The 23,075-nt window shown below is 35.6% G+C and overlaps 1 protein-coding gene across 1 annotated transcript in view; it reads left to right on the top strand.

Annotated features, from left to right (window-relative positions):
- Positions 1 to 12,396: 12,396 nt before the first annotated feature.
- sdr42e2 (short chain dehydrogenase/reductase family 42E, member 2) overlaps positions 12,397 to 23,075 on the top strand; it is an 11,369-nt gene continuing 690 nt past the window's right edge. Inside the window, exons 1-12 of the mRNA XM_038307744.1 lie at positions 12,397 to 12,509; positions 12,840 to 13,284; positions 14,127 to 14,222; positions 15,729 to 15,786; positions 15,921 to 16,039; positions 16,127 to 16,202; positions 17,407 to 17,489; positions 18,736 to 18,873; positions 18,977 to 19,042; positions 19,157 to 19,220; positions 19,308 to 19,381; positions 23,017 to 23,075. The exon at positions 23,017 to 23,075 is cut by the window's right edge and continues 690 nt beyond it. Of these exons, the coding sequence (XP_038163672.1) occupies positions 12,841 to 13,284; positions 14,127 to 14,222; positions 15,729 to 15,786; positions 15,921 to 16,039; positions 16,127 to 16,202; positions 17,407 to 17,489; positions 18,736 to 18,873; positions 18,977 to 19,042; positions 19,157 to 19,220; positions 19,308 to 19,381; positions 23,017 to 23,075 (1,277 nt within the window). The 5' untranslated portion in view covers positions 12,397 to 12,509; position 12,840. The remainder of the gene's footprint in view (positions 12,510 to 12,839; positions 13,285 to 14,126; positions 14,223 to 15,728; positions 15,787 to 15,920; positions 16,040 to 16,126; positions 16,203 to 17,406; positions 17,490 to 18,735; positions 18,874 to 18,976; positions 19,043 to 19,156; positions 19,221 to 19,307; positions 19,382 to 23,016) is intronic.

Below are 23,075 nucleotides of genomic sequence, written 5' to 3'. Positions count from 1 at the left end.
CAAAAGTTGAGACCAAGATGAATTGTTAACCTTCCAGCTGCATAAAAACACAAATTTTTATCACAAACTTCATCATGGTTTAGTGGGCTCCTGTGTTACATGCCAAGATGTTGTTTGCATGATTTTTTTTACCAAGCTTTTTACATAAATAAGCACTGATCTAAATTGATCTCTATAACTATTGCTCTATGTTTGGAGCTGATGTCCTGCTGGAATGTAAACCTCTGCTCTGTCCTCAAGCTTTTTGAAGTCTCTTACTTTTTTCTTTCATTATTCTATCTTTCCTCATACAACTCTGACCGCCTTCTATGCTGCTAAAAGAGACCATCCCATGCTTCATCTTTGGGATGGTATGTTCAAGGTAATGTTCATTTTTCCACCCTATAGTATTTTGCACAGAATTCACAAAGTACATTTCTAGTCTAACCTTACTGGGCAAGGAGATGGACAGCGAGGTTATGGAACAGAGGGTAAAAGAACTAAAGGGAGATTATATGCTCAGTAGCAGGTGTGGGTGGCCCCAGACTCACCCTACAGTACAGGGCCCAAACCAATAAAGAGGTAATGCAGGCCCCAGATATCCAAAGGCACCCAAGATTACTGGGACACAAGTAGGGCAGACATAGGGATGGCCGCACCCACCAAAGGAGGCCTGTTGGACTACTGTATATTCAAAACCCGGGTGAGAGTAGTTCTGCCCCCCACCTCCCCCAACCTAAACCCTAAGTGTCTAAATGCATTACAGCAACCCTAGTTGGGCAGAGAAGTCGTATTTGTGCAGTACATGAATAATAGTCATATGCTTAGATTCTCCTCCTGAACTGTAGAGCTCTGCAACTCCTCCAGTATTATGGTGGTTGTCTTTGTTACTTCTCAGACAGAGAGTCAGATTGTGTTAAGTTTTTTATTGGCCCTTGAATATTCACATTTATTTACCAGAGAAATATTATTATTATAACTTCTTTGTTACATATTATAATCTTGCTCTAACTTTTGTTCTCTTAAACCTAAAATAATATACATTTAAGTTTATGGTTAGAGCTTGACTAAAAATTAGAACAGTTGTTGAATATCATGATACCGGTAATGCTATTTTCTTTAAAATGTTGGACATTGAACAAAACAATACAAAGGGGTCATAACACAGCAAACAAGGATATACACCCATTTCTACTCTTCTTTTATCCCCTCAACTTTTTGGTCGTTCTCTCCTCTTATTATGTGTACAGCAGCCCTCCTCACAGTGTCGATCACTCTCAGCCAGTACATGCTGGGACTTCAGAAACACCTATTATTACCAGACCTTTGTGTCACAAACAATCAGACATAGGTGTTTTTCTACTAATGAATTTGAATGATTAATAAACTTCAAGGCTCCCTATAGAGCAAAGTGAAAATTTCTTGTTCAGTTGAAGACAGAAACATTGGATGTATGACGTCTAGTGGGATATGATGAATGTGTGTGTTTGTGTGTGTGCTTGCATCATGAAGGGAGATCAGATTTGAGCCAGGCTGATGGTGTCTTTCAGGGACACCTGGAGGACGATGCAGTCATTATGATAGTAGACGACCATAATCCCTTTTGTCCTCTCCCCTTGTCTCTTATTCACACTCAAAGCGTTTGCAGTCTCTCCCTCTTTGTTTGTAGTAAAACTCTCTTTTTTTGTGACAAACAAAGCAAACAAATGCTGCATTCACGCTGAAGGCTGCACACTTCCATGAGGTTGATCAGTGCAGCACCTCGGTTGGTTGGCCTCTGAAACTGGACAGAAAGGTACCTTGCCAAATATTGATAAGCTGTCTGCAAGTCTGTGAGCTCAGCAACAGCAGAGCAGGAGTAACATCTGCTAAAGTTTACCATGATGTCTGTGCTGCTTTGCAAACCTCATTCAAAGATTCCTAAAAATGTTATATTTGATAAAGACAAACCGAGAAAGAAGTACCCAACTGGTAAAATCATTAGCTTCTAAGCCTTTAGGAGCCTTTTTTAAGCTTTTTTTTTTTTTCATTTAAAGGAAAACTGGCTTTTGAATAAAAGACTTGTCTGTTCTTCAAGCAGGATATTTTTCTTTCTACATCTGTCCTTGAAGCCACTTAGCAGCCATTATCAGTACTAGGAACATGTGCACAAGTCTGCGACCAATTTAATTTCTACCATCTGTCTGCCTTTGTAAGAAAATGACACATGTTCACCACAGATTTTAGACTAAAATCTTTTGCAGGAAATGTCCTTTTTCATCCTTTTTCTTTTGGAAGAAAGATAACCCAAAGACACCCCTCCTGGCAGTGAAATATGGTGATGGCAGCATCCTGCTGTTCGGATGTTTCCTTTTCCCATAGTCATGGATGGAGTTTTAAAGTTAGACTGATTTCATTGTGGATCTAAATGCATTTTTCTATTCTGCGGAAAGGTGGCTTTGTAGTATTGGACAGAGGAAACTATAAAGAGTTTCATTTATGTTGAAAGTTTTGGAAATGTAAACAGCTGCTGCTAACTGCAATAAAAAAGCTTTCATAAGAAAAGAAGAGATTAGTGCTTAAAGTTGCGAGTAAGAGCAGGAACAAGGCAGAAGAAGAAACCCACAGTCTTAAACAACCACAGAATCAAAAAAGTCTTACTTGTCTTTGAAAATGCACATTTTTAATTGGTCATTATTAATTTAGAGGATCATGGCTTTTCAAATCCAACTGGGTCTGCTGTCTGTGACAAGCATATTCTATTTTAACTACAGGCTATAAAAAACAACTTCCAAAAAGTTACTCTTGATAATTCAACAGAATAAGTGTAACTCATAATAGCTGCTTTTGCTCTTAGCCTGCTTTGATTAGGCCTACGAAAACTATTATATTCCTAGAAAGGAAGTGTCAGAAGCCGTCAACAAAACCATCTGCACAATCTGCTGATGAACATTAACTAGATTTGTTGTTTTTGCATCAGAATGGCCAGGGGTCAGCCAAAGCATAGGTCATTTTATACATTTGCATGCTACGAATTATATGTGCCTATTTTAAAGTGGGCAATGCCTGATTAACCATCTGAAGTGAAGTACAAATATATGTTCAATAAAATGCTAACATAATGTTGCTCTGCTACCAATGTCAAGTTTTCCTTTGGATCGACCTCTGATTTGGCACTTTGGGTGCATTCAATCGCTCTCATCTGATTGGCTGTAAACAATGGACTAACAAGCAAAATGTAGTCATTTATTATCCTGAAATAATATATATTCAAAAGCAGCTCCACCTTGGACTAAATTCACTATTAGGTGTCTGGTAAAGGTTTTTCCCAACCTAAAATTTCAACCTAGGCTTAACAAAGAATTTTCATCAAATAACTGCTGTTGACGCTTTCCTCTACGTCATGGACAGTAATTCATGAAGTTTGTCCTCAGTTTGTCCTCACCAGCACATTATTTCTTGTTATGTGATGATGATGAATGTTGTAAAAGTGAAGTACTTTAACTCTTTCAAGCAATACGCCTCTAATATATATATATATATATATATATATATATATATATATATATATATATATATATATATATATATATATATATATATAATTTTTTTTTAGGTATTATCAAGTTGAAACTGTGTGAATAGTTTTATGTATTAGACAAATTTCCATTTTTCAACTTGTCAATGTTTATGTTGAACTGTCAGACTGTTCCTCTTGTTTATATTCATAAAGAAGAAGCATTTAGGACGACTAGAAAATGCTGTTGGGGTTCACTAACAAGTGCTGCTGCTGGTTGATTTCCTTCTCTGTATTACCGGTAGCCTGAGTGAAGGTCAACGAGGATCATTTCATCCTTCCTGTCTGTCCTCGATCGTCTACCATCTCATTTATTCAGTTGCAATCTGCACTTTTCCCCCATCTGCTTTAAGCCACTGGATCAGTTATCAAAAAATTAAGGTAGAATCTCTTCCTGACATGATACTACTCTTGTCTTTCTCTCTATTTGTACTTTATATTTACTTCTACGTTTTCTGTTTTGCAGATATATTGAAAACCAGGCTGTCACAGGTAATAGGTGCCATAGACAGCCAATCACATAGTTACTTACCTCTGACTCCAAATAAGCACAGTTAATGAAAGATGTTGATTTTAGACTTCCATACCAATGAATAACATTCTCAACCCCCCCATATCACAGCTTAAGAACAATAATTGGGTGCTCCAGTTAAAATGTACTGTGGGTTAATTTAATCCAAACAGGACATATGGTTTGATCATTTTCTTGCATGGATTTTGAACCATGGTCCACATGATTACTGTTTGAGACCATGGTTTAAGTATTTCTAAAAGCTCAGTGTCTGCTTGCTTTGCTACTTGACAACCAGTTTTTACAGGTTAAAGCACCTTGTTCTTTTAGACCTTGTCTTCTTTTCCATGGGAGCATTCAGGCCTCCCAGCGACTACAGGAACATCAGTATCAACATCTACAGTGAACCAACCATACATAGAAATTTACCTAAAAAGAAATGCCTTCTCCCAAATGGACAACTTCAAGATCGAAAACAGAATGCAGTTACCCACATTGGGGGCCACATGCCCTCCGAATACCAATGTTCTTTTAGTCAAATGAGATAAAGAGTAAGCTGTTTGGCCACAATAACAAAAATATATATATATTTTGTTTTTGTTGACGTTTTGTGTTTACTCTTGAGCAAATTGGTGATAGCACCATGCTGAGAATCTGTTTCACCACTATAGCAACTTACCGGTAAGTGTTAGTAGTACATGGAAGCCCTGAAATTCACCAGAAACAACACCAAAAAAAACACAGAAATGTTGTTCAAAATTCAGATCACATGATCCAACATCATATCAAAGCAATTCATTGGATGAAGGTCTGTATATATATATATATATATATATATATATATATATATATATATATATATATATATATACCGTATATATATATATATATATCGTATATATATTATTGACATTTTCAGAACATAATGACACAGCAGAACAATGGTTCTGCCAACTATTACTGAAGCTGTATAGTTATTTTTGAACTTACATTGGACGCACAATAGATTTTAACATATGTACTTAATAAAAAAATTATCTTACTCTGATTATTCTACCATGAAAATAATTTCAAATAAATGTTTTAAAAGCCCCTAAAATATATCAGTGTTGCATGTGTGGTATTTTTAAATTCCTGCCTAAATCTATAACCTTTATTTTATAGACATGCATTAGCTTCATAGTAAAGTTAATCGCATGTCAGAAATGTATATTTTTTGTCCTATTTACTTTTAGATTATTCAAGTATCCATTGAAATGGGATATAAATATAAGATATGCCTTTTCACTGGTAAGCTATATGCTATTATTTATTTTTCCTCAGAAAGGCTAGATTCCTACATCAAGTCCAAAAGATAAAGGGATAATCCTTATCCTCAGAAAAACTTTCCCTCTGGTGTTTTTTTTTTCATCCAGTCTGAATGTATATTTACTTGGTGGTTGTTTGGGACGTTCTGTCCCAGCTCTTTGGTGCCAGTTCTTTCTCTGTCTCTATGAGCTGCTCTCTGCTGTCGGAAATCTGCTTTGAACATATCTTAGATAGGATCATCTCATCTCCAGCAAATTCCCATTGGAAGATTTCATAGAACTGTGTCACTGTTCAGAGTCTGCCTTGTATTTTTCATTTAGATCTTGATGTTTTCTTGAAACTGGGTTTCAATCAGCAGCACAATGCCATCTTTTTGTCTGTCATGGCAAAGACTGCTCAACAATTCTTTCATTAGTCAGATTAAATGTCTCTGAGGTGTCTGGAGAGCTAGAACTCCAGACACTAATCGGATAATTTAAGTACAATAACTAACACATATGAGTTTACAATAAAAAACACAAAAAAAACCAAAAACAAATAAAAGAACAGACTGGCACATATTTCTTGAAGGACTGGAAATATTGTTGCTTAGCACCCTCTGCTGGTTCAAATAATAAACTATGTGAATGTGGAATTATATTGTTTGTTTTTATCTTTGTACTTATCAAGAATAAAGCACCTTTATATGCAGAAACCAACATTTATGATGCAGAGAACAGTAACTGATCTGGTAACAGCCACGTTGCAGTTTGAATAGCAAAAAAATTGTTTTCTTGTCCTTGATCACTATATTTTTTTATCTCTATCTCACAACTAACTTTTGACTACAGGAAATACTGATACAGTTCAGAACTTTATGATAAAAAAACATCTAATCACAACAGAATCAGTATTAACTAACAGGCTAGCTGTTGTGTATCATTACTTCATACATGTTTGCAGATGAGACTCCAGCCTTATCAAAATATTACACTTTGTTCTTAGCTGAAGGACACCACTCTCATTCCATTCCCAACTCTTTGCCACGTACAGAAGGAAGATTATAACTGTATATTCGGACAGATGAAGTGCCCTAATTAAATAAACTACTAGGGAAAACATTGTTCTGAAACACAACAGGCAGGTAATATTAGGGTGTAATAAACACACATCATCAATCATCAATGACAATTATCCTAACAGTATTTAATGTTCTGTTTACAGAAATATTTCTTTTTGTCCTGCAAACAGGTCTTAGATGACTTCACTTCATAAATGTGTTAAGACTTGGTTTCCAAATGCAAAACGATGAACGTTTTCAAAGGCAAAGTCATTTATGATGTCTCTGAAGTTTAATTTCTTTGCAAGCTGATTGACTATAGGCAGGATTGCCAGATCATTGAAACGTACTGGGACATCATAGAGCACAGGTAGTTTTTTATTATCTTAATTTTACTGAAAGCCTGCCCACCTCCAGCCAGTCACAGGTAGACATAGGAAAATATTTCTAGGTTCTTACATTTCAAATAGCAATGTTTGTGTGCACAGTTTCTTTGATGCCGTGGAAATCTTTTCATAAAAATTTCTTTATTTATGTTGGATATTTTCATCCTATCTATTGAATTTAGTGCACTAGTTTAAGCTTTTCTCTTCTTCATAGGAGAACAACAAGCAAGGCAGGCAAAATGCCGTTTTTTGGCCTGCTGTATATCAGACAGTCCCTAATCAATTTTTCCCTTCGATTGTGGGAGGTAGAATAGGTTAGAAACTTTGGGGATTCTCTACCCTCTGAATCTGCTGGAAGTTCATTTGCCTTCGTGACTTCTGAAAACCCGACATTGTTAGTTTGCAGCGAAACAGAGTTTAAAAGTCGCAGCCCGCTGTTGTCCTTGTCAAGCCATTTTATGTTGGGGTGGGGGTAGTTGTAATTGCGACTTATTTAAAGATAAAATATTACATTTACTTAATGCAGATATATGTATATTTAATTACTCTAATATTAAATATTTTTCACTCAAATATTTTCAGAAAAATTACTCCTTCCTGTATTTTTAATGGTCAGAGTGTCAATTTTGAGCCCCCCTCTGTCCCGGGCCTGGGACAATTGACCCGGTTGTGTTTTAATTAATACATAGAAATTAAAATGTTTGTTTTTCTACTGTTATGCCTATACGAATTTAGTGGTTTAAAGCAATCCTTTATACATCTTTTATGTCCCCATTGGTTTTAGCCTCCACTCTTTACTTGGATTTCAGATTTATCACTCTCTGACAGATGCGGCTGCACCTGAGCACTGCTCCCAGTGAGAGGGTCAGCCGGGGTGACGGCTCCCTGCAGACCGTGATTCACAGCTGAGCAGAACATTTAATGAGGGAGAAACTCAACTCCACTTCAGTCACACCGAGAGCTAAAATAACAAGTGAGCAGCAGCAGACAGACAGTACAGAACTTCTTTAGCTCCAACGGTCAATAGAGCAGGTCCATAGTGGTTTAATAGTGTTAAAAAAAAAAACTACAGTGACTACAATGTTTTAATGGGACACAAAGGACCTCAGCTCCAACTGTTTGTACAGTTTTTTGGATGAGCATCATCAGATTTATTAATGCTATAACTACAAACATCAATAACTCTCATAGGGATTAATGTCACAGACCAAAATAATGTAGGGCACAACTGGATGTTGCAAGAAAAGCCATAAGAAAGGTAGTAAGTCTTTGTATATAAGTCCCATTATTTCTATTTTTATCCTAAATACAATCCACTGCAAGTAGTTGCCTTTTAACAATTAATTCCCAAATAGAGTCCACCTGTGTACAACTTTATTTCTGTAGAAATCCAGCCATGCTATAAAGGTCACAAACGTCAGAGATCATTTATGAAAGAAAAAAAAAAAAAAAAAAACAACCATGAAGACCAGGGAACAGAAAATATAAAACAGCTTGAGAACATGAAATAATCCCAGTGTGACAATATCTCAATTTATCCTCTCTTTGTCCACTCAATAAACCATCTACAAAGCCATTTGTATGCACCCAGTGTGATTAAGCTTTCATTAAAATCAACACTGCAACTCTCAGTTGCAATGCATCTGTGTACCTCAATTTTCAACTCACAGATTATGATTAGCCATCCTATGTTCCCCTTTAAGCATGAATATGCTTTGTTAATTTAAAACATATAATGGAAAATCTGGCGGTATGTTAAGGATTGTTGCTCTGCCGGACACGGAATCTTTCCCCAGTTTAAAGGGGAGTTTTACTTTAAGGGACCTACTCATAAACCACTGCATTTTTCTTTATAGTTTTTAATACAGGAGCTATATTTAAAGTAATACATCTTTAAAAAAGACCCTGGTTGAGATTTTGCTCATGTTGCATTATTATATTAAAGAGCAGTGTTAATTTTCCTTAACACATAAAAATGTTATTTAGTCCGATCTAACGCATTCTTGCTATGACTTTTTCCAAAACAGGACTTTATCTTTTCTTGTTTTCTTCTTGCAGACCTCATAAAAAAAAAAAAAAAGCAAGGAAACAAAACGTAAAATGTTTGAAGCCTAGAAGATTCCTTATAACACTGCATCTCCACAGATTTATGCCTGACCTGTCTACTATGTTTCTCAATCTTTCATATTTTTTCATTTTTATTTTTGTTCTTTCACAAACCTCAGTGGCCTTAATAGAAAAGATGGATTTGTTGGATTAGATTATAAAAAAGTTAACAGCAAAACTGGATTTTATTCAGGGTAATCAGAGTGAAGGGAACGAAACACAAATGAAAGACACAACCTACAGTTTCTTTTATTTATAAAAAACAAACAAAAAGCATGTAATGTTTTTCCTTCCTCAATACTATTATCTCCTTTGTTACAATTGTTTGTAAAGTGAGTTTATTTTAAACAATTGCTTATATATTTATTGCTTCTGCTGTATAGCTTTAAATTGCTTCAGATCCTTTGATCATTAATGCTTTCTTTAATTACTCGCAGCGTATTCAGCCGTCAGCTCAGGATCAGCTGCTTATCGGCTGCCAGCTAAATAAAACATGAAGCCTCTAATTCTGTTGTCTCCAAAAACATTGAGCTCAGGAAGTGCTTCTCATTTGGCTCTGGTTCAGTTACTTCTCTTGCAAAATATATCACTTTATTTTGATGTCATGTTTTTTTTTTCCATTTCACTGCTCTCTCTCTCTTTCCCAGCAGATAGTTGAGTTAAAGGTACATGATGACATTTGGCTAAATCATGGTAGATCTGTTTGATTGAAACAATCCTTCTAACAAAAGAGATGACAGTATTTTTTAAATGTATTTCTTTATCTGTCTTAATACTTTTTACATTCTGAAGTAGGCAAAACACTATCGTTGGTTTAAAGGAAATAGATAACTGGTTATCATTCAGGCAGCAATTGTTTTAATTCTTACAATGATGAAAACAGTCACAGAGAAATTTTACAAAGACAATTTTATGTTTTACTGTTTGTTGGTAGATGCCATCAATGTTATGATAGTCTAACCTCTCAAAGTTTTAAAGCGTTTACAAAAAATAACTCAGAATGCATGAAAATTACACTGGTAAAATGTTTAGCCATATAGACATGTTAGACATTCCTGGAAAGCTTAGATTCTCCACAATTCAACCACCTAGTTTATTTTATAGACTGTGAGCACCAAAGCACAATTAACACAGATATAGCAGCATGTAAAAATGTACCATGACAAAGCAGCCACAACAAGCAAGCAAGTCTTTATAACTACTGGTCATAAAAGACCTATTATCTTCGAGAATAAAAAAAAAACTTTGAGTTATGTTTAAACTGATGCAGCTTGGATGTTTTACTCACCCAATTTTCATGTATATATTCAGAAACTAGAAGGTGTTAGCTTTCAAATAATGTATCACACATGTAATTTGGGCTTACAGTTCCTAAGTTATTTGCTTTTCCATTTTGGTATGCAAAATAGGCGAGAATTTCCCAAAATGAGGTGGATATTAAGAGGTTAAATGACTATACTTTAATTTTTAGTGGTACTTTTATAAAGCCCATCTAGGGACAATTAGCTGTTGTTATTGCACTTTGATGCAAACATGGGTCTGCTGTTTTATTCAGTTTGTCTATGTCGACCTGTGTCAGTCCCTACCAAATAAACATAAAAAAAGAAAAAAAAAAAGAAATTGGTCTGTTTCTATTGTAACCCAGAGAGGGAAAACCTTTGCTCTTATATTATAATTTTTTTAATCATTCCTTATCTGAGATACAAAAAGAACAAACTAAAGCAGTATCATTGGCTCTACAACAAGTGGAAATTTTTTTAACAAATTGCCTGACATCATAAACAAGATCCATAAATTCAAGATGGTCATGATCATAAAAAGCAATGATTAATTGGTCTTAATACTGAGGGAAATCAAAGCAAAACTAAATACCTTCTTAACAGCAGTGAAAAAAATAATAATCATATGCTGAAAAGGTGTTTAGTTTGGCAAGCATTCACCTTTCAGCCAAAAGTAATTATCCCCGCATCCAGGAGAAAATAAAATAAAATCCAAGTGCCAATGTTACAAAAATCAAATTGAATTGGAACTTATTACCTTGTGTAAACACATCCTGACCTGAAAGCTCTTCAATAGACACCATATTAATCTAAACACAAATGCTTTAAGTCAAACCAACTTTATTTTTGCCTTAATTAAAATGCATTGTATAAGGATATATGCACCATTTATTTTTGTCATATTACAACCCTTCAATGGATTTTAATGGATTTTTTTCCCTATGCGTTTACATTATGTGACATACCCTTTATATGGCGGCTGGCTAGCTTAAGTTGTAAGTCACCTGACTTGCAGAAGCCAGAAGTACCTGGGTTCGAATCCCTGTCGGGGAGAATGAGCTGCCTGTGTGGGTCCTTAAGCAAGACCTTTCACGCTGATACCAACTTTGTAAGTCGCTTTGGATAAAAGCATCTGCTAAAAAGATTTTTAAAAACTTAAGCGTGTTCAGCTCCATGTGTCTCTGAATTAAAGAACCATGTTTCAGCAGAAGGTCTTTTTACATAATGACTCTATTAGCTTTCCACTTCTTGGATCTTCTTAGATATCTCTTTGTGTATGTAGGTCATAATGTTCATAATTTATCTGACCTTTTATAAATCTTTTTGCTTTGTTTCAGCACTTTGACAACCTCGCAACTTTTCAACAAAGATTAGATTTTTAATCCTGAAACCAGATTATGGACTACTCTAATCTCTCTAGCTCCTCCAGAGTTGCCATAGTCCTCTGGGATGGTTCTCCTCCCCCCATCTAGTCAGTTTAGGTTGACCTCCAATTAGGTTTGCATTGCAACAAAAATGCAAAATTTGCAACACAATATCAGTGTCTATGAAGCTGTATCATAAACCTGATTTTAATCATTTTGTTGTTAGGGAGCTATTGGCAAATAAAGAGATTAGACAGAAGACATCTGTTATGTTTGGACATTTCATCTTCAAGATTTTGACAAAGGAACAGAAGTTTTCTGAACTCAAAACACATTTTTATCTGTGAGAATATTAATAATAATTATAGCAACTTGGTCAAAGCATTAAATCACCTGCAGGTACAATTTTTTATTGGACTATTTTTAAATCAGGTAACGTATCAGGTCTGGTGATGCTTGCATGGTGTCAGGCAATAGTGTGGGTCAAGGAGATAAATTACTGCAGATTGTGTTATATGTATAATTTTTGGCTCAGCAGGATTTTCCAGCTGGTTTCTGATGTTATCGGAGTCCTTATGCGTGATCTCCTAATTAAGTCTTTAAGATGAGATAATAAACCTTTAAATACACTTTATGAAACATTTTACCTTCAACTCCCAAGTTTTAGAAAACCCCAGATGAGTTAGTAGATAAATAAGTGCTATTTCTATTCCAACTCAATCTGTGATTAAACAATCACAAAACATGTCATATAGATAATGTTCTAGTCAAATGTTGGCCTGTGACATCATGGAGGAGGTGCTGTTTTTTTTTTTCTCAGAAAATGTTGTCTTCCTCCAAACATTACGAGAGGAAGATCTTTCAGGTGGTTGCAGGGCTGGCCGAAGGGTGGAGCTTTGGGAGGGCCCACAGATACGGCCGAGCTGGAATTTCTTTATCAGGCAGAGCTACGGATGTTAGGCAAGGAGAAACACAATAAGGTGAGTCAATTCATCAGACAAAGTTTCCCAGCAGCTTAAAACTATTTTAGAAAAACTGAAGCAGAATTCTGAATTCATTTAGCAGGAAACATCTTCTGGGAAGCTACTGTTAGTTTTTTTTGGTATGTAATTTAAAATGAATGCTATACAAGAAGTTTAAAAAGAAGTTTAACTTGTAAGCTCCCTCTATGAGATACTAAACTTAGAATATATCTAAATGTGCAAATGTGAACAAGTTTATCTTTGAGAAAAAGGGAACATACATATTAAATAAATGAGATAAATATTTTGCTGCAGTAAATGACTAGTACTCCTGTTTCTCTCCATAAGGATGTCTGTAGATCTGTACAGCCCCAACATGGGTGAGAGTGCAGCCTCCCTGTGCCAGGTGAAGCAGCTACCCTGCCACAGCGTCCAGCTCCTCCGCCTGCAGGCTGGTGGACATCACACACACAACCACTCAAACCTCCCTCACAAGCCGTGCTTGAGTGATGCTTCCCCGGTGGCTTCCTCTGGGACTGCTCCGGCTCTCCGCCACAGGGTCAGCGGGGCCACGACTGGTGCCTGCAACAGCCCCAACTGTGCTGCTTCCAGACTGGGACAGGTGGGAGCAGCGGGCTGGGACGGCCACAGGGAGAAGGTGTTGGTGACAGGAGGAGCGGGATATTTTGGCTTTAGGCTGGGGAAAGAGCTGGCCAGCGAGGGGATGACAGTCATCCTTCTGGATGTGAACAAGCCTCCTTGGGATATTCCTGATGGAGCCATCTTCTTTCAGGTAACCCTAAAGAGAAAGTTTACATTCTGCTTTTCCTATATTCATGCCTTTTTTCCCCTATAACTTTTCCACTGGTTATAAAAAAACAACATCATGCAGCCATAGTACTGATAAATGATGAAATTACTTTTGGCACTTTTTATGAACTACATTTAAGAAATAGGAAATCTTTTCTTATGTTTGGGGTTTCTTGTTTATAATAAACTTTCACTACATAATATAATTAACATGATTCAGGCTTAATAATATTCTAAAGTTTTTTATTAAGCAAAAGTCAATTTATAATGTGTAATGTATGCTTTTATAGTAATGATCTGATCATCTAATTCTAGATTGTTTTATTGTTTGCACTTGTACTTTTTTATGATTTTTTTAAAAGGTTTATTAATTTTTTCATTATTTATTTCTCTATTTTCTTGCTCTTGATTCTAATTCTATTTATCCATATAAATAATTTCTTATTTGTTTTCTTATTTGGTTTCTAATATTTGTTCTCTTGCATTTAAAGCCTATGCAAACAGAAATACTCATACATCTCTGTTTAGCTGTGAAATAGAGTTCTAGTATTACCGTTTCTACCTCAGTGCACCGGCTGGAAACAGACCCAGGTGAGTGATCTGGTTCAGGGCAGCAGCTGCCGGCTGGGTCACAGAGGGTGGAGACATGGTTCAGGTTTCACCTGCACACCCCTGTTGGCTGGCTTACCTTAATAAAAATTGACTCTGGATTTTTCTATTTTATTTATCACTTTAACAGAATTTGCAGCCTCAAACAGATTTTCCTGCTTTATCTGAACAAATAGCAAAAAATAATCTCAACATTGTTGTCACTGTCTTCTGCAGAGCGACATTCGGAACTATTCCTCTCTGCACAAAGTATGTGAAGGAGTGGACTGCATATTTCACACAGCATCCTATGGCATGTCTGGGCCAGAGCAGGTGATCCACCCTCTCACCATTTATACATGAGCTACAATTAGTCTTACTGAATGTACCTAAAAGGTATAGCAGCATAGCAGGCAGGCAAGCCTCTTAATTGTTAACTCATTTTCCTTACAACCATGAAGTACTCCAACCTAAATGACAAGGTGTTGGCCTCTGTATGAATGAAGAGATGTTCCCACTGGATTAGTCATAAAACAGAAAATAAAACACTGGGCTGACACAAACATTTGGGGGTTATTAGTTATAGTCACAGCAAAGTGCTAATGAAAAAAGGGAGTGCAGATTTTAGTTTGAAATATAACTAGGAAAGTTAGCGCTTTTCACGAGAGGTGCTGCGCTTCCTGTAAAGAATGTTGTCTGAATTCCTATGTTGGTGTCGTTGAGATGTGACCAGGAAACGTGAGTTGAGATGCCTCAAAAACATGTGAGCTCATTCCTTAGTGGAAAGATATGTTTGTTATTGAACTCATACATGCGAAAGCATTTATGTGCCTTGAACCTTTCTAGGATTTTCAGTTTGTCTGATTGGGAGGCGTTGTGACAGAGAAGTGAAAGGAAATTGAGACATGATAAAAAAATAATAATAAAAAACTTATACAAATCTGAAAAGTGAGGCCGCGCACATATTCATTTTGATGTGATACCCAACGTTAAAACCCAGTACCGCCGATTGCTTTAAGAAGTCACCTGATAAGTAAATAGAGCCTGCTTGTGTGTAATTTCATCTCAGTATAAATCCAGGTGCTCTGTGAGGCCCTCAAAGGTTTATCGGTGGGCATAAGGTGAAAATAATGAAAACTTTATATTTGTGTTTCAGATCATTTCTCTCCGATCTGATCAATGGCTTCAAATGTAATTATAATTCTGTAATCCTTTTTAAAAGGAATTCATGGTCAACTCAATTACCTCAAGGTGACAGGACCATGTGGCTTTAAAGCGAACCTAAATATTCAGCGCTCCACCACATAATAGATAAGACATGTAATGTTTTAAGATTTTCTAAGTAATATTTCCTGTTTTCTTTTGCTAAAAGACCTTTGTATTAGCAATTAATACTTTTTCATTTTTTATTTAGGAAAAGAGGAGTGGGGCCTGTAAAATTTTGAATGTAGTTCAAAGCTTTTGTTTGATCATCATTGGTATATTACACGATCTGATCCCATTGGGATTTTTTGGGACTTCCTCCCTTTGGAAAGATTGGTTTGAAAGCTTCTCTCTTTTGAATAACCTTTCTTTAAGACTTTCCAAGGTTGAATTAGAATAGCAGTTACTTATTTTAGGTCAATGCTGTCTTCCCAGTTTGAAAATGTTTTAACACCCACATATATACAAACTATCAAAGTTGAATTAATTAGTTTTCTGATTATGGCTGCTACTTCCTCCTGTAAAATCCAGTAAAATAAGCATTTTTTCCCCCACATGCATCTTCCTTTGTTGTGCAGACCTTAATAAATGATCCATCTAAGTAACATCATTTCACTTCTGTTTCCTACCATCCAGTTAAGGAAGGAGCAGGTGGAGTCCGTCAACGTTGGAGGAACAAGTAATGTCATAAATGGTGAGCAATCGTTCTCCACAAATCCTGCATAAACTTTGACTTGTGCTTAAATATCTGGAATCAGAGAAAGGATTTCATGCATCTAGCATCTGCTAGGAAGCTTCATTATGTTGTGTGATCTTTTTTTATTTTAGTATGTAAAGAAAGAGGCATTCCCAGGCTGGTGTACACCAGCACCATCAATGTGGTGTTTGCTGGGAAACCGATTGTGGATGGCGATGAGGCGTCAGCGCCATACGTTCCCAGTGATTTGGTGAGCTGCAGTCTGACATGTGAAATCTTGCACCTGAGGTGTTTATAGCAACACTGAGACATTGAAGGAATCTGTATTTTATTACAGCACATTGATCACTACTCCAGAACTAAAGCAGTGGCAGAGCGCATGGTCCTCTCGGCTAATGGATCCTCTGTGAAAGGTGCGATATGTGTTTATGTGCAAAACTAAAAGAGAATAAAATCAGTTAGAAGCAGGATGTTTGGAAGTATTTCAAGTCTTGGCAAATATTTAGTTTTAACTGAACTAATTTACCTCATTTAACTTTAAAAAAAAAGTGAAATATAAATAAGCAATTTTTTCTTAAAATTTGTTTGTTTCTTCTTGAATTGAGGAGGTAAGTAAGATACTTTGCCAATAGAACAAGACAATTTGCATTTAATATAAGAAGAAACAATAGCATTGTCTTATTTCTAGTGCATATAATCAAATTAGCTTATTTTAAGATTAAAAGAACTAATTCTATTGGCAAATACTCTTATTTACCTACTGAAATTAAGGCTAAATAAACAAGGCATTTTTATTTATTTCTAGATCGTTTTTCTAGTGTATTTACGGTAATCCTGCTACAAATAAGACTCTAAGCTGCTTATGTTTAGTTTGGTAGCTTCAGTAGGTTAGCAGTTGTTTCAAACTTTTTTTCATTTTCAAATAATGGATTAAAAAGAACCCTGTAAGATAAGCTTGAATTATTTTTCTAGTATTCCAATTCCGTTTTAAACATTTCAGCACTGCACTTTTCAGATTATTATTGAGAGGAAAAAAAGATAAACTCCCATTTCCTTCCTCTTCAAATTTTTTTAAGGTTTCTCTGGGAAATTATACTTTTGCATGGAAATGTAAAATGTAAAATCTACTCTTTTCTTCAGTGTAATCCAACACACTGTGGGTCATCATTATCCCATACATTTAATTAAGCATAAAGCATGCAGGTGTCACATTATATACCGCAAGTAAACATGCATGTATCTGCTATCAGAGGAAGTTTTTTCCACTGGCAAAAGGTCACCTCAACAGCAGGGCGATGGAAATAAACAAAAAGATTTACATTATATTTCTTTGGTACTCTTGTTTTAATGCTCTGTTGTTGCCCTCAGAGATATGATTCTTATTTGACTTTCAGATTGAATAAAAACCTGTCTCAACCCTAAGCATTTATAATGTTTTTTTGTTTTTATTTGTACTATTTGCATGCTTCTTGGCAATACATCGTTGCATGGCAGTCAAATGTTCAAACCTAACTCCCAGTCGGCATATTGTATTACATGGCATGCAGGCGCTGTGTTTGGATTGTCACCCCCCCAAAAAATAAACAGGCATATTTATTTTTGTACTAATGTCTACAGGTGGAGGAACGCTGCAGACCTGCGTGCTTCGTCCCTGTGGCATCTATGGACCAGAGGAGAGGAGACATCTTCACAGAGTGATGGTGAGCAAACCAAAATAAACTTTTTGCCTCTCCTGCAGCACCCACTCCTGTTTGAAGAGTTTCCATTATTGATGAAGCTCTCCAGGCATCCAGTTACATTTCCTTTTCTTCCAGTTATTTCCCCTGCGTGGCAGCAGTGCCTGCAGTTTAGGGATGTGATGAACTTCTTTAAATTTAGTAACCAAGGAACGATGTTGTAGGTTATAATGGGTAAATCCTACCTTTTTGTTAATGTAGCAAATGCAACATAAGAATATCCCCATAAATGTACCCAAAGATATTGGCCATTGCAGTGTGTTTGTTTGTTTCTGTGTGCCTGGGAGTAACTGCTTTATTGAACCATTCTCAACAATAGAAACTTGCAGCAAGAAAAGAGTCTGATGTTCAAAATTATTGCTTTAAATCTAATCGTATATAAACCATGAGTATTATTTTCTCTTGATTTTTATGTTCTGAAAAATTTAGCAATTAATTTCAGACTAGTTGTGCAGGCTTGTAGGCTATCTAGTATAACTAACTGTTAAAAAGTCAGAAAAGCTGCCTGGATGCTGATGTAGTTTGTGACACTGCTGCTTTCCACCATGGACATCATGGTTTGATCCTAGTCTGAGTCCTTTCTCTATTGATTTGTCTGAGTAGATGTTATCTAAGTTCTCTTGGTGGTTTTAAATCTATTGAAATAAGATACATTCTACTAATAAAATTATAGTAATTTCACTCAGCCAAACTCAATGCAAATTGTTGGGAAAAATTGTATAGGTTGTTTTAAGAAAAGTAACCTTTTCTTAATTCAGCTATTCACATTTTTTCCTGTTTACAATGTTAAATTGTTGAAATCTGGTATATTGACAAAATAAAAAATAAAAAGTCTTCTGTCATTGATGTAATGTTTTTATGCTAATATAGAATAGAATAGAATAGAATAGAAAATCCCTTTATTGTCCTACAATGGGGAAAGTAATTATTTAATTACTTTCCCCATAATTAAGTTTTTTGTTGTATTTTTATAAATTAGGAGCTTTTTAATAAAAAAAAAAAGCTTTCATATTCTTATTTCTTTTATTTTAAGAATTTTTATTGCTCTACATATCAGCACTTTGTTTTAAATTCAAAATTATAATGATATGAACTTAACACGGGCATTGTTGTAATTCTGCATAAGATAATAGTTTGATAAAATAATATGAATGGAATTCTAAAAGATCCATTAGATACAAAATGACCTCTAAACACCTCTTTTGGTCAGATGAATGTGGAGCGGCGTCTCTTCAGCTTCAGGTTTGGAGACCCAGCAGCCAGGATGAATTGGGTCCATGTAGACAACCTGGTTCTGGCCCACAAACTTGCAGCTGAGGCTCTGACGAAGAAGAAAAACTGCATCTCTGTGAGTATTAAAGTCACAATTCTATAAATACCGGTACCTTGATCTTTACCCACTGAATTACTTCTTTATGATTTAAAAAAATATATATTTTGCCCTTTTGCAGAGCGGGCAGGCATATTTCATTAATGATGGCATTTCTGTCAATCTGTTTGAGTGGCTGACACCTCTGGTGAGTTAAAATCTGTGTTATTATGAGTGAACCCAAGGACTTGTGACGATTAATAATGCATTAATAAAACTTTGTTCTTAGGTAATCTTCTAACTCTTCTGTCTCCCTCTGTAGTTTGAAAAACTGGGCTACAGTAGACCATTGATAAATCTCCCAGTTCCACTTGTCTATTCTGCAGGTAGCTCATCAGTCTTTCTCTTTATTTAGACATTTTTATAGAAATATAAAGATCTAATGCTGACTCTTTGATCTTCCTCCTTTCAAGCTATTCTGGTGGAAAATTTACATGTCATTCTGAGTCCATTGATCAAGGTTCCTCTGCTGTTTACCAGGAGTGAGGTAGGCCTGTGTCTCGGTTTCTTTAAAACACCATCTCTCCTATATATATATATATATATATATATATATATATATATATATATATATATATATATATAGAGAGAGAGAGATATAGAGATATAGATATAGATAGATAGATAGATAGATGAAGTTAGCACAATTTACTCAGATGCCTCTAAATTAATTCAAAAATGCTTTTATAAGCTGTAAGCTGTATAAGGGATTGTACCAATATATGATCTTCTCATTGGTGGCAGTGTCATGATGAGGGCTTATAAGTCTCTAATAAGTTTTACTCTTATAACTTATAAGAGTAGATACATTTATGTATCTAAATAAGACAATGAGAAACAAACACACAAAAAAACAAGCAAACAATGTTAAAAGCTTTAAAGGACCAGAGATTTTGAGAAATGTCTTACAGCAGGATAACAGTCCTACACATCCCGACAGAGCTTTAACGGTTTGGATCAACGTGACTTTAATTTATACAATGGTCCATTCAAAGACCATACCTAAATTGTATGTTTGTAATGTTTGGAGATAATTTTCATCCAGTCTATACACTGCAAAAAACAGCTCATAAGATTTACTATAAAAAAATTAATTCTAAGTATTTGCATCCAAATGATCTAAGTAAGGGGCTGCTTTTTATATCCAATAAAAAATTTACAACCCTCTTAAACAGAGAGTTTCAACATTCATTACAGAAATATACTCATATGTAAAATCAAGAATATTGAACTTATACAAACATGCTCAAAACAACTTCTGGGTGAGGGTCAGAACAGAAACAGCCACAGCAGTGGTATAAAGATAATGCATGCTTCTATTTAAATGGAAAAAAAGCATGCACAAATATAGTAAAAGTGCATTATGTTGTACTGTACTAGAATCTGTACCGAAAAAATATAAGGTTGGTATGACTTTTAAACAACAAATACACAGTATTTCATATACAACACATCCAACACAGATCTGGTAATATAGTCGCTATTCAAATATGCAATAAAAATCTTACAAACCTACACAATGAAACATTGTAAAGTGTAATTTCAACATTTAAACCACTCGTCCAGACTAGTGGAATTTTAAGAATGCAATTACAGCATTAATGAAACAAAATCAACAAAATTAAAATTAACAGCTTAAACTGTCTAACCATTCTCAATGAAGAATAAAATCTATATTAGATATTTGAATAAAGATATATGTTGTTTTTTTTTGCAAAATATATACCTTATGAGGCAAAAAAATAAAAAACATTAATGACAGGCAACCTTCCACTAAGCTTAAATGGAACCCACTACTGATTTTTTATCATTTGATGCAGCATTTTCTTACCCTAAGAAGATAAAGTCATTAATGCACTTAGGAAAGCAACTTCAACTTCAGGGTGTTTACTTTTGGGGACAGTTTAAATCCATCCTACTCCAGGAAAGGTTTTTGGAAGACTTCTAAAGTTTTGCACAAAGTGGGAGCATATGTCAAGTTCAGGGCATATATCATTCCTAAGAGCAGCGAGCAGGCTTTTTCAGTATTATTGCACCCTGCCAAAAAAGACTGTCGTCAGGACGACCTCTTGCTCTATGTGTGATCCTGTAACCTCTTGATTCGGAGCACAATCAGTCCTGCTTTGAGCTACAGTGCGCTATTAACATACTGCTATTAACATACTGCTATTAACATACTGCTATTAACATACTGCTATTAACATACTGCTATTAACATACTGCTATTAACCATTTAAATAGTATACGGAAATCTAAGTAAAACTTACTTTGTCCCCAAAATGCATGTATTGCATTTAAAAAATTTTTAATTTTACTTCAGAAACTCTAGTTTTAACTGAAGCTTAAAAATACAGAGAAGAAATTATGATGAATACTCTTAATAGAGTTTACTGCACCAAAAGTCACTTTTTCCAGTGTATGGGGTTGGGCAATATTGCTTTAAAACATTCAGTCTCTAGATGACCTTGTCTGCTGTGCCATAATCTTTCTGTCTTTATACAGAATTAAAATCATATCTTCAGCCTGATTTGTGGATCTCTGTAACTTTCCCTACTTACCATGGGGCTCCATGGATAGTGCTCCCCTTGGCGGCAAAGACTCAAACACTTTGAATGCTTTTTATTCATTTTCACAACTTCCTATTAACTGTTTTTATTTGACTTCAATGTCCTGTTGGTTTACTGAGGTTCTCTAAAAAAACCCAAAGACTTTCACAGAACAGATGGATTTATAAAGACATTCAATTACACACTGCTCAACTCTATTTAATAAGTGGTAAAAATGTGGCTACACCCTATTCTTCTTTTTATTCATAAAATAAAGTTCAAACCTTTCATAACTTCACACATTTGTGTTGTATCTTTGTTGGTCAACCAGATGAAATCCCCAAAAATACACTGTAGTTTGTGGTTTTCATTTTGTAGACCTTACAACTAAAATGGTTTGAATGTTTACTGGCTACTGCATTGTCTATTTTTCTTTTCAATATTTAAAATTTTTTAAAGGAAATTTAAAACTTTTAGATTTATTCATCCTTTGATTTTAATGCATTCTGTCTGCAAAAATCCATCTTAAACCTTCAGCTAAAAGCATTGAATAAAAGTATCCACATCACTCAGAAATAGCAGACTGTGAAATTGCCTGAATATAAACATGAGTCAGAAGTTCCACTGGAAGCTGTTAAGGGAGATGATTGTTCTTTAATTAATACTTCATTTTTGTGAAATACACCTGAGTAAGATCAGCTAAATTGAATTTTGGAGGTTTATTTTGATTGAAATCAGCCTCAGGAAGCTTTAATGGTGAGTCCTGAGGAGTCTTGCTGACCAGTCGGGTCCTCATGAATGTGTTATGAAGCCGAAACCAAAGTGCACCTTTAGCTGGAGCTAGTTCTGTCAGACAGCTGCTGCAGGGCGCCCGGATCGATGATTGCCCCTCTGAATAAAACATAAACCGCTGAGGGGTCAGAGCAGAAAGTTTTGATGTTTTAGTGTGGTATTATTCTTTGATCACAAAAAATATTCAATAAATAAGTGAAACAGTTCTGATATAATAGTGTATAGGGGTTGAAAGCTGCTGCACTTTGGAGCAATAAGGTCCTGGGTTCAATCCAATGGGTGCATGGCTGTGTTGCCCTGTGACGGAGTGGTGACCTGGTCGGGGTGTGACCCTGACGGATAATCAGCAGAGGATGGAAAGACAGCTGGGTATATCTGTTTTGTTTAAAATCACCTTTAACCTGAAGATGTCAGAAAGGAATGAAAGCTAGATGGAGAAACTCATAGCAAACATCAGGTCTAACAGGATGGGCAAGACTCTGTAGTCTTCAACTCTCTGGCTGTGCTGTCTCTAATATACAGGCACATGGATATACTTACCCTGAGTCTTAAAGAAAAAAAACTTTGTTGATTCTCTGTAAAAGGTGTGTGCTTTGGAAAAGGTAAAAAAGACAATCAGGAAGAAGGGAAACTCCCCTGTATGGCAGGGTTAAGCAATAAGGCTGCTTTACTTTATCAGGGGGCACACAAGGTGATCAGGTCCTTTGTTGGACAAGTTGGATTTATTAGGATTTTACCTGAAGATGCTTAAGAAAGTTTCTGATTATTCTATATTCTCCTGCAGGTCAGAAACATCACAGTAAGCCACACCTTCAAAATCGATAAAGCTTGCCGAGAGCTGGG

The sequence above is a fragment of the Cyprinodon tularosa genome, unplaced genomic scaffold (assembly GCF_016077235.1).
Source record: "Cyprinodon tularosa strain WSP-4 unplaced genomic scaffold, ASM1607723v1 ctg62, whole genome shotgun sequence".
NCBI lineage: Eukaryota > Metazoa > Chordata > Actinopteri > Cyprinodontiformes > Cyprinodontidae > Cyprinodon > Cyprinodon tularosa.
Note: the sequence above shows the minus strand (reverse complement) of the source record. Positions and strands in the feature narration are given on the sequence as shown.